The following is an 18819-nucleotide window of genomic DNA, read 5'->3' on the forward strand; positions in this document are numbered from 1 at the left end:
GCCGCTGGACCCCCCATGCCCTCACCTTCCTGGGGGGAAGCCATTTCCGGAACAGGAGTCCACGCTCCCGGAGGAATCTCTCCTGGCCACCTCTCCCCCGGGGCTGAGCTGCATGGAGGCCAGCCTGGTCCCTCAGCCTCTGCAAGGAGGGGTCTGCCTGCACCTCAGCCTGGAATTCAGCTGCTGAGGCAGGGATCCGGACCTTTACCTAGGTCCGGAGTCCCAGCCTGGCTGGACCCCGTGTCCACTGGGATGGGACCCTGAGGACGCTGCCAGGAATCCTTCCCTGGACCCACGTTGTCAGCCCCCCTCTGGCTCTGGCTCCGGGTAGTGACTAGAGCCCGCTGGGATTCATGGGGCCACTCCTCTAGGTCATTCCCCATCAGCACCTCGGTGGGCAAGTGCGGGTGCACCCCCACTTCCTTGAGGCCTTCCTTCGCCCCCCATTTCAGATGCACCCGGGCTACAGGCACCTTAAACGGGGACCCATCTATGCCCTTCAGGGTCAGCTGGGTGTGGGGTAGTATCCGCTCTGGGGCCACTATGTCGGATCGGGCCAGAGTCACCTCTGCCCCCGTGTCCCAGAAGCCTGTCACCTTCCTACCATCCACCTCCAGGGGTATGAGGCACTCGCTCCGCAGGGGCCGTCCTACCCCCACCCGGTACACGGAGAAATCCGCCTCCTGAGAATCAGACCTCCCAGGGGAGGTGCACTGAGCATCCTTCCCCTCTCTCTGATCTGAGGTTTGCCTGCCAGCCCCTGCCTCTGGGGCAGCCTGCCCTTCCTCCCGCCCCAGCCAGTTAACCCTGGAAGGTCCCTGGTCCTGGGACCTGGTGCACTGAGCCCTCTTGTGGCCTTTTTGCCCACAGCGATGGCAAGTTAGGCTTTGGGCTGTCTCTGTCCAGGCCCTGGCTGGTTCTCTGGGGCACAGACGACCTGTTCCTTGGTCTCGCCCCGTAGTTGACTCCCTCCGTCGCTCAGCTGAGATCCGGTCTCTGCGCGGTTCCCTTTCTCTCCGGGACTCCCGTTCACACCCAGACCGGCTCTCCGTGAACTCATCCGCCAGCCTCCCGGCCTCCTGGGGGTTCTCTGGTCTCCGGTCCTTGAGCCACAGCCTCAGTTTGGGTGGGCACGCTTTATAGAACTGCTCCATCAGGACCAGCTTGAGCAGCTCCTCTGCGGTCTGGGCTCCGACTCCAGACACCCACTTGCGGCCGTATTGCGCCAGGCGGGAGGCCAGATCCACATAGGTCTCCCGTGGCCCTTTCTGTACCCCCCGGAACTTCTTCCTGTACATCTCGGGGGTCAGCCCGAACTTGTGCAGCAGGGCCTCCTTGACTTGGTTGTAATCCCCTGGCTGTAGGTCCTCCAGCTGACTGAGCACTCCGGCTGCCTCCTGGCTCAGTGCGGGGACGAGCTCCTGCAGCCAGTCAGCTGGGGGAACCCGTTGCAGTCCACAGGCCCTCTCAAAGGCACTGAGGAACCCGTCTATGTCACCCATGTCCTTCAATTGGGCCACCACGAGCCTCTCCAAGCGTCTGGCGGTCCTGGGACCCTGGGGCCCATCCACACTTGGCGCAGCCGGTGCCCCGCTGGTTCTCCGCTCTGCCATGGCCAGCTCATGCTGTCACTGCCTCTCTCGGTCCTGGCGGTCCCTTTCTCGATCTTGGCGCTCCTTCTCTTGGTTCTGGCGGTCCCTCTCTCGGTCCTCTGCTTCCAATTCTTTTATCCGCAGCTGAATCTCCAGCTGCCGCAGCTCCGCTGGGCTGGCCCCTGCCCTAGATGGGCTACGGCTTGCAGGCCTCCCAGGAGACGCTGTCTCATCTCTCCGGTGGGTTCCAGCGCTCCTCCCCCTCTCTGAGCCTGACACACTCTCAGGGGGGGTCTGGCTGCTTCCCTTGGGGACAAGATCCTGGACCTGTGGCTGGTCATTATCTTCCAGCTGGGCAATCAGCTGGGCCTTGGTTGCTTTCTGCACAGGCAAGCCCCTCTCTCTGCACAGCCCCACCAGCTCTGCTTTCAAGAGTTGGGCGTAGGCCATCTGCCCGTTGGTCCCCTCGGTGCAGACTCACCAGTCTAGTGCTGCAGCGCCCCACGATTCCCAGGAACCGCTTCACTCTGTCTCCAGCACGCCTGGCTCCAGGGTTCTTGCTTCTACAGCGCCTTGTCGCTCGCCGCTGGAAGCTCCATCCACGGGGTGCAGTGCATCCCGCTCCTGACACCAGTGTGACAGCGCGTTGGGGTCCCCCGTCTCCTGCACCCCGAAATGGCACAAACAGACTGCACCAGCCAGTGGAATTGAGGGTGGTTTATTGCTCCTCCAGGATACTGCATAGCACAGATGTAATCTGGTTATAGGAACTGGGGCTAAGAGGCCTCAGTGCCCCCCTTTGAGATGGGGGAGTCCCAGCCCTCCTCCCCAGCTCCTTCTCCCCTGCTTTCCAGACAGGAACTAACTAACCCTCTTCCAGCCCTGCCCCCAGCCAGGGCAGCATTCCACCTCCCTTTGTTCCTCTCCATGGGGGGTGTCTGGCCATACTGGTTTGCATAGTGACTCATCCTGTTTTGCTGGGTCGTGGTACCCACGGCAGCCAGTGGGGGTTACCCCAGAGCCAGCAGCATAGAAACCAGCCAGGTACCCCCACTACGTCACACCATGTAGTTTAGACGTACCCTTAGTGTCTACCCCTGTTGAAGTACCAAAGAGCAGTTTTTGGACATTTGTTTTTGTGACTTTGAGGTATCAGTTTGTACATATCATATATATAGTAGCCCATTGTCTGTGCGTCTGTAACGCTGATGTACATGCCCACACCCCCTGGCCATGTACGTCAGTGCTCCTCCCCCCTTTTCCTCCCTCCATAGCCGTTCAACCAGCCCCAAGGCTCCCCGGACACCCCTCCTCAACAGTGCTGCTTCCCTTCCCCCTTCCTCCGGGCCCCCCCATCCTCCGCTCCATCCCCACAGTCCCTAACCCCGCCCAGCTCTGCTTTCCACCCCCCTTCAGGTCAGCCCTGCCCCCTTCCCGTCTGTCCATGGCGTGCTACACCACTCAGCTGAGCAGCGCTCCCGCTGGGCCCACCTGAGCGGCTCTTGCCCCCAAATCACCGCTTGCTCCTCTGCCAGGACCCGGTGGGAACGCTACTCAGCTGAGCAGTGCAGCATGCCATGGAGGAAGGGGAAGGGGGCGGGGCACCATGCAGGGAGGGGAGGGGAGAGGGGATGTCTGGAAGGGGTGTGGGAAGCAGAGCTGGGGGGGTCGGGGGCTGTGGGCCCGTAGGGGAGGATGGGGGAGCCCGGAGGAAGGGGGGAGGGAAGCAGCGCTGGCGGGGGGGGGGAAGCAGGGGAGTGTCCAGGGGGCCCTGAGGCTGCCCAGCAGGAAGTGGGGGCGGGAAGCAGAGCTGGGGGGTGGGGGCTGGGGGGCTGTAGTGGAGGATGGGGGGGCCCGGAGGAAGGGAGGAGGGAAGCAGCGCTGGCGGGGGGTGTCCGGGGGCTGTGGGCTGGATGGGAGGAGGGGGTGGGAAGCAGACCTGGCAAAGGGGGGGTGCAGCATGGACCCCCAAATGGTTGCTTGCCGCGCGGGAGCGCCGCTCAGCTGGGCTCAGCTGAGCGGCGCAGTGTGCTATGGAGGAAGGGGAAGGGGGAGCGGGGTGCCATGCAGGGAGGGGAAAGGGGGTGGAGCCTGCCAGAAGGGGGGCGGGAAGCAGAGCTGGGGAGGATCGGGGGCCGTGGGGCTGGACAGGAGGAGGGGGGCGGGAAGCAGACCTGGCAAGGCGGGAAGGGGTGCAGCCACTGGCTGCAGCCAGACCCCAAACGGCCACTTGCTGCCACTTGCTCCCCGACCGCGGCCCAGCTGAGTGGCGTTGTCGCTGTGCCGCTCAGCTGAGCCCCGGTGGGACAGGAAGGGGGGCGGGGCGCTGATGTACACAGCCAGGGGGAGGGGCCGTGTACATCACGGCCCCCTATTCCTCCTCCCGCCGTGGCGCTGCGTGGTGCGCCCCTCAGCCGGGCTGCCATGGGAGGCGGGGGGCAGTGACATAGACAGCCCCATGCCCTGGCTGTATACTTCACCTCCCCGCCCCTCCTCCCCCTTTCTCGACCACTTCGGTAAACCTCATTTCACAAGGTTTACTATGTCTTGTAAACTCATCTACATAGCTCTGTCAACAGAGCCATGTGGTCTAGACACACCCAGAGTGAGTCTCCTGTGATCTTATTTCATTTGAACTCTTATTGATAAACTAGCCAATTAGCCCGTCTCTCTCTCCTCCTCCTACTGCCTCCCCCCCCCCTCAGCTCTCCTCCGCCTCCTGCCTCTCTCTTTCTCTTCTCCTCCCCCTCTTGCCTCTCACTCAGGGGACTGTGGAGCCCAAACGGCCATTTGGGGTCAATACTCCCCTTTTTGCCTGGGGAGCACAGAGCCCAAATGGTCGCTTGTGCCACTTGCTTCCACGCGGCAGCCTGGCCGAAGGCAAAGGGGGGCGGGGCGATGACGTTTATGGCCGGGGGCAGGGCCTGGAGCCGCTGTTATGCCACATGTCACTGCCCCGCCCCCCTTCGCCTCCCGCCGTGGCACTCGGCTGACTTTTGCGCCGCTCAGCCAGGCCGCTGTGAGGGAGCAAGCGGCCATTTGGGCCTCGTACTCCCAATGCAGCATGGGCCACCCAGAGGGAACAGCCAGCATTTCAGCAACAGCGCCCCCCAGAGGGAACAGCCAGCATTTCAGGCAACAGCGCCGCCCAGAGGGAACAGCCAGCATTTCAGCAACAGCGCCCTCCAGAGGGAACAGCCAGCATTTCAGCAACAGCGCCGCCCAGAGGGAACAGCCAGCATTTCAGCAACAGCGCCCCCCAGAGGGAAAAGCCAGCATTTCAGCAACAGCGCCGCCCAGAGGGAACAGCCAGCATTTCAGCAACAGCGCCCCCCAGAGGGAACAGCCAGCATTTCAGCAACAGCGCCCCCCAGAGGGAACAGCCAGCATTTCAGCAACAGCGCCCTCCAGAGGGAACAGCCAGCATTTCGGCGTTACAGACTCTCAGACACTGGGCTACTATATATACGACTAGCCAATTAGCCCGTCATAAGAAGGGATTTTCAGGTCTCTCCTCCACGTCGGTCTTCTCTCCTGAGCCTCTAGTCTCTCGCTCCGTGTCTCTTTCTCTCTCTCTCCTCCTCCTACTGCCTCCCCCTCTCTCTCTCAGCTCTCCTCTGCCTTCTGCCTCTCTCTCTGTCTCTCTCTTTCTCTTCTCCTCCCCCTTCTGCCTCTCACTCGGGGGACCGTGGAGCCCAAATGGCCTTTTGGGCTCCACGTTCCTCATGCTGCATGGGGGGCGTGGAGCCCAAATGGTCGCTTGCGCCACTTGCTCCCACGCAGCGGCCTGGCTGAGCGGTGCAGAAGTCAGCCGAGTGCCACGGCGGGAGGTGAAGGGGGCGGGATGATGACGTTCACGGCCAGGGGGTGGGGCCTGGAGCTGCTGTCATGCCGCACATCACCGCTCCACCCCCCTTCACCTACTGCCGTGGCGCTCGGCTGACTTCTGCGCCGCTCATCTGGGCTGCTGTGGGGGAGCAAGCGATGCAAGCAGCCATTTGGGCCCTGCGCTCCCCATGCAGCATGTGCCGCCTGAAGGGAACAGCCAGAATTTCAGGCAACAGCGCCCCCCAGAGGGAACAGCCAGCATTTCAGGCAACAGCGCCCCCCAGAGGGAACAGCCAGCATTTCAGGCAACAGCACCCCCCAGAGGGAACAGCCAGCATTTCAGGCAACAGCGCCCCCCAGAGGGAACAGCCAGCATTTCAGCAACAGCGCCCCCCAGAGGGAACAGCCAGCATTTCAGGCAACAGCGACCCTCAGAGGGAACAGCCAGCATTTCGGCGTTACAGACTCAGACACTGGGCTACTTGCTTGATATTGAGCAAGTCTTCTCTGACATTAATGTAACCTGAATCTTTCCCTGGTCTGTGTCTAGGGCAGCATCTTGCTCTAGTAAATGCAGAGTCACCCTCTACCAGTCTGCAACCATTTTAATCACTAGCTCATTTTCAATCCAGAGCTGGTGCTCACTGAGGAGCATGTTGAAGAGGGCTAGGGAAAACATTTCTGGAGCTAAAAGCTCAGCTTTGCAGAAACGTGTCAAGAACCTCATTAGCTGGCTACAGCTCCGGCCAGGCAAATTCAACCCAGAGATTTAACAATGAACCATGAGAACTTTCTCCCAAGGCCAGTGGCAGCATCTCTGTGTCTCGGCGCCCTCCAATTCAATTTGGATGCCACTATTGAGGTCACGTTAGTGCAAGGTGAAATTCTCCATCCTCTTTTATACAGGACAGCAGACCACACGCTGAGGGTCAGTGAGGGGTTTTGAATCTTTGTTTACGTTGGGGTAAATTTTGGAGTGGTTGCTTGTTGCTGCACTGTTACCCTGCTGGAACTGAGATCAGATCCCTACCATGAGCTTAAGAGCCTGTCTACACTAGGGAAATATCCATCGGTATAAGCAGAGGAGTGTAATGGAATTGGAGCAGATTCCATCTGTAGTTACACTTCCCTGACATGAGACCCTAATAATGTAAACTGGGGCAAACATCTTTAATGCAGAAAAGGCTAAAGGAGACTGAGGCTTAGTAGTTAGAGTGTGGGGGTGGAGGGCAGGGGCCAGGACTCATGGGTTCTCTCCCTGGCTCTGGTAGCAGTGTGGGTGCTGGTGGGTTAGAGTGGGGGTCTGCAAGCTGGGATTTCAGGATTCTGCCTCCCCTTCTCTGGCAAATTCATGTGTACCCAAGATAGTCATTGGGAGATGTTCCTGGCTCCCACTCCCAGTCATGGTGTGTTTGTCCCTTTCAGGTTCCTGCCAGAATGGTGGCACGTACAATGGGGTTGAGTGCATCTGCCGCCCTGGTTTCGTTGGTCCCACGTGTGCCACCAGTGACAACAGCACGGCGTGCCAGAATGGCAGCACTCCCATCGGCACCAAATGCATCTGCCCGCCAGGTCACTACGGCAATCTGTGTCAATTCTACAATGCCTCCGGAGACTGCCAGAACGGGGGCACTCCCGTGGGAATCGAATGCATCTGCCCACCTGCGTACTACGGTCCCCGATGTGAACAGTCCAACAGCACTGCCAGCTCCACCACGACCAGGCCACCCACTGCCTCACTGGTCACCTCCTCCCCAAGCACTGTGTCCTCTCTCATCACGTCCCCAAGTGCCACCACACCACATACCACCACCTTAACCACCACACCGCGAACCACCACTACCGCCCCCCAAAGTACAACCACAACCACCACTCCACAAACCCCCACTACCGCCATCCAAAGTACAACCACAACCACCACTCCACAAACCACCACTACCACCATCCAAAGTACAACCACAACAACCACTCCACGTACCACCACTACCACCATCCAAAGTACAACCACAACCACCACTCCACGTACCACCACTACCGTCCCCCAAAGTACAACCACAACCACCACTCCACAAACCACCACTACCACTACTCAAAGTACAACAAAGCAAGACCACACCCCCAAATGTCAGAATGGAGGAATCTGGGACAACGGTCGATGTAAATGTCCGTCCAGTTTCCAGGGACCAATGTGTGAATTTGCTGCGGAAGTCATTGAGGTCAAAGCCGGTAATTAAAACCTTATAAATCGTGCAATGGGTTAGACTCCTGGGGCTGGGAGACATCTCAGGAGTCATCAAATCCAGCCCCCTGCGCAAAGCAGGACCAGCCCCAACTAAATCATCCCAGCCAGGGCTTTGTCAAGTCTGGACTTAAAAACCTCTAGGTATGGAGTTTCCACCATCTCCCTAGGGAACCCATTCCAGCGCTTCCCCACCCTCCTAGGGAAATAATTTTTCCTAATATCCAACCTAGACCTCCTGCACTTGAACTTGAGTCCATTGCTCCTTGTTCTGTCACCTGTCAGCACTGAGAACAGCCTCTCTCCCTCCTCTCTGGAACCTCCCTTCAGGAAGTTGACAGCTGTTGTCAAATCTCCCCTCACTCTTCTCTTCTGCAGACTAAATAAGCCCAAATCCCACAGCCTCTCCTTGTAAGTCCTGTGCTTCAGCCTCCTAATAATTTTTGTTGCCTTCTGCTGGACATTCTCCAATGCGTCCACATCCTTGCTGTAGTGGGGGCCAGAACTGGATGCAATACGCCAGCTATAGCCTCTGCAGAGTCGAATCAAGGGGAATAATCACTTCTCTAGATCTGCTGGCAACACTCCTCCTAATGTAACCTAATACGCCATTAGCCTCCTGGCTATAAGGGTGCCCTGTTGACTCATATCCAGCTACTGGAGCACAGAAATTTTCTTATGGTTGTGCCCGTGTGCTGATCATGTCACTGTCCTCTAGGGTTCCCCACCACCCTGTCCTATGGGGACAGAAGCTCTGGTGTGCTGCCAACACACAGAGCTGGGGTTACTGCTCCCCTCCAGAGCAGCGCAGACCCCGAACCAGATCAGCTTTGAGACGGCTCAGCATCGGGGATATCAACCCTCAAAGGGACCCAAACTCAAATCAATCTGTCTTAGCCTGTGGGAAAGCTTTACACAGAGAAGGCTCATAAAGATTTTCACCCATTTAATTAATGAAAGAGAGAGATGCCCAGTGGCTCCCCGCTACTGTAACCATTATTCACAATGGAGAGAGGCAAGAGACAAACAAGAGCTCAGGAACCACAAGTCAGAGTATTGGAGTCAAGCTGGATTGGGAAGCCAGGAAATCAGGGCCCTAAACCAGGAGCCGTGTTGGTGTGTGGCTTCTCATGAATGCTGCAAACCTGGGTTTGAGAGCCATGGGCCATGACAAGAACAGTCACACAGGGTCAGACCAAAGGTCCTTCTAGCCCAGTATCTTGTCATCTGACAGTGGCCAATGCCAGGTGTCCCAAGGAGTGAACAAAACAGGGAATCGTCAAGTGATCCCTCCCCTGTCACCCATTTCCAACCCCTGTCAGAGGCTGGGACACCAGTCCTACCTATCCTGGCTCATAGCCAGGGCTCGACAATTATTGTAATCTACTCGCCCATGGCAAGTAGATTACAAGCTGGCACAGCCGCGCAGTGTGATCTGTACATACACAGCGTGGTTGGCGCATGCGCAGCGTGCCGAACCACGCAGCTGGCGAGCGGGGCTTGCCGCCGCTTGGTGAGCCTTGCTAGTAGCCATTGATGAACCTAACCTCCTTGAATTTATCTAGTTCTTATTTGAATCCTGTTAAAATCCTGGTCTTCACAACATCCTCTAGCAGGGAGTTCCACAGGTTGACTGTGTGCTATGTGAAGAAAAATTTGTGTTTGTTTCTTTTAAACCTGCTACATATTAACTTCACCTGGTGACCCCTAGTTCTTATGGGAACAAGTAAATAACTTTTTTATTCACTTTCTCCATACCTGTCATGATTTTATAGACTTCTATCATATCCCCACTTAGTCTCCTCCTATTTAATCTTAAAAGCGCCAGTTTTTTTAATCTCTCTTCAAATGATACCTGTTCCTAAGCCCTGATCATTTTTGTTGTGCTTTTCTAAACCTTTTCCAATGCCAAGATATCTTTTTTTTTTTTTGCGATGAGGTGACCCCATCTGTATGCAGTATTCAAGATGTGGGCGTACCATGAATTTATACAGAGGCAATAAGATTTTCTTTGTCTTATTCTCTATCCCTTTTAAAATTAATTCTAACATTCTATTGGCTTTGTTGCCTGCCGCTGCACATCGAGTGGATGTTTTCAGAGAACTAGCCACAATGACACTAAGGGTGTGTCTAAACTACATGGCTCCATCGATGGAGCCATATAGATTAGGCTGATCGGCAAAGGGAAATGAAGCCACAATTTAAATAATTTAAATTTAAATTTAAATGGCTGCTGCGCTGAGCCGACAAACAGCTGATCAGTTGTTTGTTGGCTCAGCGCGCTAGTCTGGACGCTCCTGTGTCGACCTGAAAGCCCTTTATCGATCTCCCCGTTATTCCTCGTAGGATGAGGTTTACCGGGGAGGTCGATAAAGGGCTTTCTTGTCGGCAGGGGAGCGTCCAGACTGCCCTGATCTGTCGACAAACAGCTGATCGGCAGCGCAGGGCAGCCATTTAAATTTAAATGAAGCCGTGATTATTTAAATCGCGGCTTCATTTCCCTTTGCTGAACAAACAAATCTACATGGCTCCATTGACGGAGCCATGTAGTCTAGACGTACCCTAAGATCCCTCTCTTGAGTGGTTATGGCTAAATTAGTCTCCATTATTTTTTGTATCTAGCTGGGATCGTTTTTTTCTAATGTCCATTAAAATTCATTTGCTATTTTGTTGCCCAATCACCTGGTTTTGTGAGATTTGTTTGAAGATCTTCACAGTCTGCTTTGTTCTTAACTACCTTGAGCAGTTTAGTATCATCTGCAATTGTTGTCACTTCATTGTTTACCCCTTTCTCCAGATCATTTATAAATAGGAATATGAATAAGATTGGTCCCAGGACAGACCCTTGGGGGACACCACTGGTTACCTCTCTCCATTCTGAAAACTGGCCATTTATTCCTACCCTTTGTTTCTTTTAATCAGTTGTCAATTCATGAGAGGATCTTCCCTCTTATCCCATGACAGCTCACTTTGCAAGAGCCTTTGATAAGGGACCTTGTCACAGGCTTTCTGGAAATCTAAGTACATTATAGCCACTGTATCCCCCTTGTCTCCGTGTTTGTCCACATTAAAGCCAGATGAGCCTTTGTGACAATCTAGTCAGATTAGAAACCTGCCCTACGGAATTCCAGAGTAGAGCTGTTAGGAAAAACGTCCCTTCTCGATTTCAGAATTGCCACAGGTGGAGAACCCGCCACCACCCTTAGGGATGGGTCCCATGATCAATGCCCCTCACTGGTAAAAATTGATGCTTTATTTGCAACCTGTCTAGTTCCATCTTACAGCCCTCGGATTGGCTTAGCCCTTCCTCTGCTGTTCTGAAGACCCCGTTATTAAATATTTGATCCCCATATGGGTTCTCACTCCCTGTGATCAAGTCTCCACTTTACCGTCTCCTTGGTAAGCTCACTAGACCGAGCTCCTGGAGTCTCTCATGCGAAGGCAGGTTTCTAAGCACCCCACGATGTGGCGACGCCTGAGACCCTTGGAATCCTGATCAGGGACACCCCACCCGGGGCAGGAGCCAGGCTGGCAGGCCCCACGCAGGAGCCCTGTTAGCATCTGAGAGAGCCGTGTGGCTGTGAGCCAGGACCCCGTTCTGAGCCAGTTCTCTTCCCAGACTGGGGCGGGCAGGGTGGAAAGAAGCTCGACTGCAGAAGGGCGGGTGAGGAGATGAGTGTCCCTCCTCGCTGCCCCTCTCTGGCTAAGGAACAAATGGCGTGCTGGCCCCCGAAGGGCAGGGGAGTCCTTGCCCTCGCCCCATAGGCTGGGGGCCTGGGATGTGAGCATGGGAGAACGGACAGGGATCCTCAGGCTCTCAGGGGGAGATGACATTTTCTTTCCTGTGTTCCCGCATGTCTGGCTGATTTTCACTGTGTTTCTACCCCTCCCTCCCCCGACCCCCCACGAAGAGGTGGACGTGAAGGTGGACGTGAAGCTGCAGGTCACCAGCCACAAATTCACCTCCGCACTGGCCAACAACACGACTCAAGAGTATAAAGAGTTCACCGCCTCATTCAAACTGCAGGTGGGACCTGGAGGAGAGGTTGGGAAGGGAGGGGTGTGGGCGAGGCCCCCAGAGAAGGCTGATGAGGCAGATGGTCGGGGGATACAGGGGAGCTTCCCAAGAGATTCAGGGATGGTCCCATAGAAAGGGCAGGAAGTAGGAACAGGGCTTTCCCAGCCTGCCAGAGGGGAATAGTCCCAGGGCTGTGTGCTGATATCCTGGTGGCAGCCAGGTGGGACCAGGTTGGCTGCTTCGGTGCCTTGTCTGGGCACCTCACCAGTCCCCGGGGCTGCCAGAACCATCTCAGTGGGGTGGAGGTTCAGGGCAGCCCCTGCCAGTGACATGTGCCTTTTCCCTTCCAGATGAAGGTGGTTTACCTCAATGTCCAGGGGTACAAAGACGTGGTAATCTTGAAGCTGACGTGAGTATTGGGAATGCCCCAGAACTTGGTACCCCCAAAACTCCGCCTGCAACCTGAGCTTTGCTGCAGGCCACACCCCACTCCTGGGAGACTGTCTGCAGCTGGGGTGGGGTGTTTTGGTGGCCTGCTTGGCTCTTTGGCACCAGCAGTTTGCCAAGCACGGAGCCGTTCTGGGCCATGTCTCTCAGGAGGAGACATTGTCAGGTCTGTTCTTGGTGCCGTCCTGTTTCTCCATCAAGGGAAAAAAGCCCGGCCAGTCCAGCTTCCCTAAAAGCAGTAACAACGGGCAGTTGCAGGTATTTCCCTTGCTCAGAAATCCCCATGTCTGCTTGCCCCACGGGCTCTGTGCCCAGACAGTATCTTCTCTCCCTTCTTCTCAGGGCCACACTCCTCATGCCTGCTTCTCCTGGCTCTGCTGCCTCCGGCACCCATCACCAACATGTCAATAGCTTAGTTCTTGCCTTTGCAGCCAGGGGAGCCTCTGCCCCCTCAGCCCACACAGCTTCGAAGTGGTATGCTTTGGGCAGAGCCTCCCTTGCTGAAAGCGGGAAGGTGAGGCGTGTGGCTGCCCAAATCCCACTTCTGCTGCCACTGGCTGCAATTCTGGGAATCTGCATTTCCAAAAGGAAATTGACCAATTGCACAGGGTGAAGAGAAGAGCCACTAAAGTGATTTTAGAGGCCAGAGAAAATGCTTGGCCCTGTGAGAGACCTGGAGCTTGTGCTGTTTAGTACGTCAGTAAGACGAGCCAGGGGCACGTAGCCAGCACACTTAGGAAGTAGCTAAGTGCCTCCATGGGGAATAGACTCTGGGCAGTAGGGGGCTCTGTAAGTTCATGACAAAAGACAGGGCCAGAATCAAGTTAAAGCCCAATAAATGTAACTTAGAAATAGGGCAAATGGTTTTCCAAGTGACAGTGGATTCACAGGCGCTGACTTTTGTTTTTGTTGTTGGGTGCTTGTGGAGGGGGCCCAGAAAGACACGGGGTGAGGGTGGGACCTATTGGAAAGAGGCAGCAGACAGGATGGGAAGAGGTGGGGTGGGGGTGAGGCCTCATGGAAAGAGGCAGAGCAGGGGTGGGAGCAGGTGGGGCGAGGGTCAGGCCTCACGGGAAGAGACAGGGCAGGGATGGGAAGAGGTGGGGTGAGGGCGGGGCCTCAGGGGAAGAGGCGGAGCCAAGATGGGAAGAGGTGGGGCGAGGGCGGGGCCTCAGGGCAGAGGGCAGGCAAGGTCACAGTTCTAAGGCATCAGCGGCTCCCATTTTTGGGAGCTTGCCCCAGAGATGCGATTGCCCCAGGAAGCCGACACACTAACCCATGCTGGGTTTGTTTCCACAGGCAGGGCAGCGTCGTGGTGGATCACTACGTGCTCCTGGCCTTACCTGTAACTGAGGAACTCAACACAAAGTTTGCAGAAGTGACTAAGCAGGTGGAGAAAAAAATAGAGGAGGCAGCTCAGAACCAGAACTGCAACAGCAACAACAACTCGTGTGAGTCTCTGGGTGTGAGGGTGTGTAGTCGGCTTGCCTGCCCAGAGGGGTTCCTCCTCCTCCGGGTCAGTGGGCAGCCACTCCACCCCACTACACGGCCCCTTTAAGGCAAGCCCCAGTGCACGCCCGCCCTTCCTTCGGGCAGGTGGCACAAACACCGCCAGCGTCTTTACCCACGTCCAACCCTGGCTCAGGACGGGCCCCAAACAAACACCGTGGCTACATCTACACTGGCCCCAAATTCCGGAAAAGGGATGCAAAGCAGGTAAGTCAGAATAGGGAAATCCGCGAGGGATTTAAATATCCCCCGCGGATTTAAATAAACATGTCCGCCGCTTTTTTTCCAGCTTGGGGAAAAGCCGGAAAAAAGCGTCTAGACTGGTGCGATCCTCTGGAATAAAGCCCTTTTCCGGAGGATCTCTTATTCCTACCTGAAAGTAAGAGATCAGTAAGAGAATAAGAGATCCTCCGGAAAAGGGCTTTATTCCGGAGGATTGCGCCAGTCTAGACGCTTTTTTCCGGCTTTTCCCCAAGCCGGAAAAAAAGCGGCGGCCATGTTTATTTAAATCCGCGGGGGATATTTAAATCCCCCGCGGATTTCCCTATTCTGACTTACCTGCTTTGCATCCCTTTTCCGGAATTTGGGGCCAGTGTAGACGTAGCCCGTAAGTTTACAGATAGGTCCAGCCCTAGCTCAGGGCGTGGCAGCAACAAACCCTCTCAGTTGGGGAAAACCCTGGCCCTCAGTCAGGGCGGGCAACGAACAAACGGTTTATTCAAAGGGGGGAGGCCAGGCCCTGGTTCCGGGCGTGGCTGCAGACAAACAATCACTGTAAGTGGTGGAAGGACCTGGCCCTCAGTCAGGGGAGGCCAAGAAGCAAAAGCAGGTTGGGAACTCCTTGTTCTGGAGGGGTGCAGGTGGGTCGCCTGTGGCCGTGGCAAGGGGGGAGCCTGCCACCCAATAGGTAGGTGGCAGGGAGGGCACAGGCCCACCCACTCCACTGCGCTCCGGCCCAGGGCCCTAGGAGCAGCAAGGCAGGCTGCTACAGGCTCAGTGGGGCTCCAGCCCGAAACACGCTGGCCTTGGGTCTTAACAGCCCCACTAACCCCTGGGCCACTTCCGTTCTCCCCCTTGTCCAGTACCTGGGTAGGCAGAGAGTCCAAGAGGGTCTCGTCCCACTTGGGCAGTCCGGTCCAGTCCTCCACAGCTTGCAGGTCAGCGGAGCTCAGCAGGGCTCCTGGTGCAGGCAGTGTCGGGCGGCTGGGCCAGGCCTCAGGGTCAGGCTTCGTGGACGTCCTGGGCGGCGTCTCTGGTCTAGGCCGCACGGGCCGGAGCACAGGATCAGGCTGGCTCTTTGGGCTCTCGGCCCCGTCCGTGAAGATAGGCCGGGCCGGGCCTCAGCTTCCCAGGCAGGGAGCAGGTAGGCGGCTTCTGGGCCCAGGGAGGTAGGAGGCCCTGGCCAGGCCTCAGTCCCCACTTCCCAGGCTGGGAGCCCAGGGGATGTCTCTAGTCTCTCGGCAGGCTCAGCCCTGACTGAGGCTGCTGCCTGGGCTTTTACAGTTCTGGGCCCGACCCTTAGCTTCTGGTCAGGTGTCTGGGCGAGGTCAGCCTCAGCCCAACATGACAGCTGGAGGGTTCCTCCTCCTCTGGGTCAGTGGGCGGCCACTCCACCCCACTACAGGGTGGCAGAACAATGGTCCTTGGATGGAAAGTCTCCATACCAGCATGGCAATCTCTGCTGGGGGTGTGTGTTGAGATGGATAGATAGAGGAGAGGGGTGGGGGATGGATGACTAGAAGGTGGCATGTGGGGATGGATGGATGGACCAACGGACAGAGGGTGGAAGGTCCATGTGGGAATAGACGAACAGACAGAGGGTATGTCTACACTTGCAACCTAATTCGAATTAGGGCTGCGAACTAGGATTTGCTAATTCAGAATTGTAAATCAAGCCCGGGATTTAAATATCCTGCGCTTGATTTGCATCTTCCCGGCCAGGCGCCATTTTTTGAAATTAACAAGCCCGAAGTAACTGCCCACGTCTACACGCAACAGTGAAACGGGCGTTCGAAATAAAGCCCTAGTTCGAACTACCTGTTATTCCCCCCACCGAGTGCACCTTTCACAGATCCAGACAGGGGGTGGCTCACCAGGCAGGCCATTTCCAGCCCCCAGATCCATGGTAGGGCCATGCAACCAGGGGTGCCCTGCAGGCCATGAGAGGGGTGTATAGTTCCCGACTGAGAATTGCTCATCCTGTGTCTTCCAGCGATATGTTTTAATGCCTCCTCCGCCCGAGTCTCCGAAGGGGAACAGCCAAAGTTCAATGGCACCGGTGAGTGAGCTGGGGCTGCCCAGCAGCGCTGGGGCAGGGCTGGGGGGCAGAGCCAGTGCTGTCTCTCCATCCAGCTGCCTGACACCCCTCTCTCCTCCCCAGAGTTCTGCCAGAAAGCTGCCCCCGAAGGCTACAGCCAGTTCTACTTCCCCTACCTCACCAAGTCCAGCCTGTCCTGCATCTCCAACTGCACCAAGAACACGCCCGGCTTCCTCAACTGCAACTACGGGCAGTGCCAGCTGACACGAGCCGGCCCCCAGTGCTTGTGAGTCATGCCCATGTGCACACGTGCAAATGGGCACATACATGTGCGCATGCACACACCCATACACCGACACACACACACATGAGGACGTGTTGAGTCTGCACAATAATTTTCACCAACCTTTAAGAAACCCCCAAATCATTTGGAAAGTCAAGGCGAGCGGTTTCGTTTTGACCCAGTCCTGATGAGCTGGATGATGGGGTGGCTGCACCGGAGAGATTCCAGTGCCGCACTGCTGATGAGCAGAGTGCCCAGAGCCAGGCTTTTATTTCTCCTTCCGGTGCACAGACAACATGTATCCGCTCATGGATGGAAACGGGCAGAGGGAACATTGCTCCAGGCTGTTCTGGGAAGCAAAGGATGACTGGCAATGGACTGGCAAAGCAACTGGAGGAGACACCTCCTGGTAACCTTTAGCCCAGAGGCGAGGGGAAAACACCCGAGGATCTGGCAGGCCGACTCCCGCCTCTGCTGACACAGACCTGTAGGACAAGAGGGGTGTGTCTAGACTACATGCCACCATGGATGGAGGCGTGTAGATTAGACAGATCGGCAGAGGGAAATGAAGTCACGATTAAAATAATCGCGGCTTCATTTAAATGTAAATGGCTGCCCTGCTCTGCCAATCAGCTCTTTGTCGGCAGATCGGGGCAGTCTGGACGTGCCGCGGTCACAAGGAAGCCTTTGTCGATTGGCACAGGTATGCCTTGTGAAACCAGGTTTACCTGCGCTGGTCGACAAAGGCTTCCCTGTCGACCGCGGTGCGTCCAGACTGCCCCGATCTGCCAACAAACAGCTGATCAGCTGTTTGTCGGCTCAAGGCGGCAGCCATTTAAATTTAAATGAAGCTGCGGTTATTTAAATCGCGGCTTCATTTCCCTTTTTCGAATAAACTAATCTACATGCCTCCGTCAACAGAGGCATATAGTTTAGACGTACCCGAGGTGTCCAGACTAAGGGTGTTAATGACTAGTCGACTACTCGACTGCCAATAAGCAAAAGCTGATCAAATAGTCAGTCGACTAGTCAATTCCCCCCTTCCATCTTTGCTGCCTCTATCAGAAAGAGGCAGCAAAGAATGGGGGGAACAGGGGTACTTCAAAGCGGCAGCCCAGGTACGGCTTCCATGTGATTCTGCCTGTTTGAAATACTGCCACAGCGTTTCAAAGGAGCAGTGCTGCGTGGAGCCTGGGGTCAGCTGATCCCAGGTTCCAGGAGTCCGGGGCTCCACAAGGCATTTCAAAGCACCAGCACCGCACGAAGGCACTTCCGCTCTGAAATGCACAAGAGCCCCCACTGGGGACGCGTGTACGTTTCAAAGCTGGCACCCATGTGCAGGAGTCAGTGGGACTTCCCGCTGGCCCGGGCTACAGGCAGAGTTCTGCATTCCTCCTCTGAAGTGTACCAGAGCCCGAGGAGGGGCCCAGCGGGGGCTCTGGTACGGTTCTAAGGAGGAATGGGAAGTGCCTATCGACGGGTCGAGCAGTGGATGGAAATTCCATCGACTACTCGACTATTAAATGACTCGCTAGTTAACATCCTTAGTTCAGACCAGCCCCCTGCACTCGCAGCAGGACTTTGTATTATCTGGACCCAGCCCTGGAGAAGGCTGACTGGGGGAGGGATTTGAAGTGGGGTCTGTAGCTCAACAGGACAGAGTTGATGAGATTTCCTTGTGCAGACGCAACATTAGTATCCATAAGCACATGTGTAGCTGTGAAAGGAGCTGTGGATACGCACGCTGACAGCCCCTCCCCTGGCCTCTGTCTTCTGCCTGGGTGTGACGGACCGGGCCGTGTCTGGGCACAGCTGAGGGCGTCCGCTCAGGGCAAATTGCTCAAATCCGGGGCTCCTTACAGCCCCCCGACTGGTGACCTCTCCAAACAGGCCACAAACCAGTCCCACAGAGCGCTTCAGCAACCTGCCTGAAGCCTCCCGAGCAAAACCCCTCCGACACCCCAGCAATACCCGTGCCCCAGATGGCCCCGGGCCTCATACACAGGTGGGGGGTCCTAGCACCCAATCCCACCTACCCCGAACAAGTCCTGTCCGGTTCCAAGAAACCAGCCACAGATCCCTGGTCAATTTACCCTCTGGATCTTACCCACAAATCACGCTGGGCCAATCCTTTAGAATCTAAAACTAAAGGTTTATTAACACAAGAAAGAAAAGCATGAGAGTAAGGTTGTTAAAGAATATTACGTTACATGCACCGAATCTCCCAGTCCTCGATGCAGGCTCTAGCAGAGATGTTATAGCTGCTGGTTTAAAAGTTCTTGTTGCACATCCTATCATCAGGATGGGTTCACAGGTCTTCCGGGCTCTTCAATCCCTGCAGTGCTGCCTCTGGGATGAAGTGCTGAGCTGAGAACAAAATGGCATCGACCACATGGCCTCTTTATATCCCCTTCCTGGACTCTTCTGGTCTCAGCCGGTCACCTGGTCCTCAGCCTCTCTCTGCTGGCAGCTCTTAGGTCTCCACCCTCATGTTTTAGGTGTGTCTTTGGCCCATCAAGTGCCATTGTTCTACAGGGCTTCGCTACTCAGCCTGTCCATAGCAATGCTTAACCACATTCCAAGAAATATTCAGGAATATTCAGAAATACTCGGGAGATACGACTGAGGTCTATAAAGCCATGACGG

General features: G+C 56.1%; 1 protein-coding gene across 1 annotated transcript in view; it reads left to right on the forward strand.

The window, feature by feature from the left end:
• LOC142818204 (uncharacterized) overlaps nt 1-18819 on the forward strand; it is a 36748-nt gene that overhangs the window by 10234 nt on the left and 7695 nt on the right. Inside the window, exons 7-12 of the mRNA XM_089772720.1 lie at nt 6846-7646; nt 11571-11686; nt 12028-12086; nt 13424-13575; nt 15846-15911; nt 16014-16176. Of these exons, the coding sequence (XP_089628846.1) occupies nt 6846-7646; nt 11571-11686; nt 12028-12086; nt 13424-13575; nt 15846-15911; nt 16014-16176 (1357 nt within the window). The remainder of the gene's footprint in view (nt 1-6845; nt 7647-11570; nt 11687-12027; nt 12087-13423; nt 13576-15845; nt 15912-16013; nt 16177-18819) is intronic.

Source organism: Pelodiscus sinensis, chromosome 22 (genome assembly GCF_052426305.1).
Source record: "Pelodiscus sinensis isolate ZL-2025 chromosome 22, ASM5242630v1, whole genome shotgun sequence".
NCBI classification, from domain to species: Eukaryota; Metazoa; Chordata; order Testudines; family Trionychidae; genus Pelodiscus; species Pelodiscus sinensis.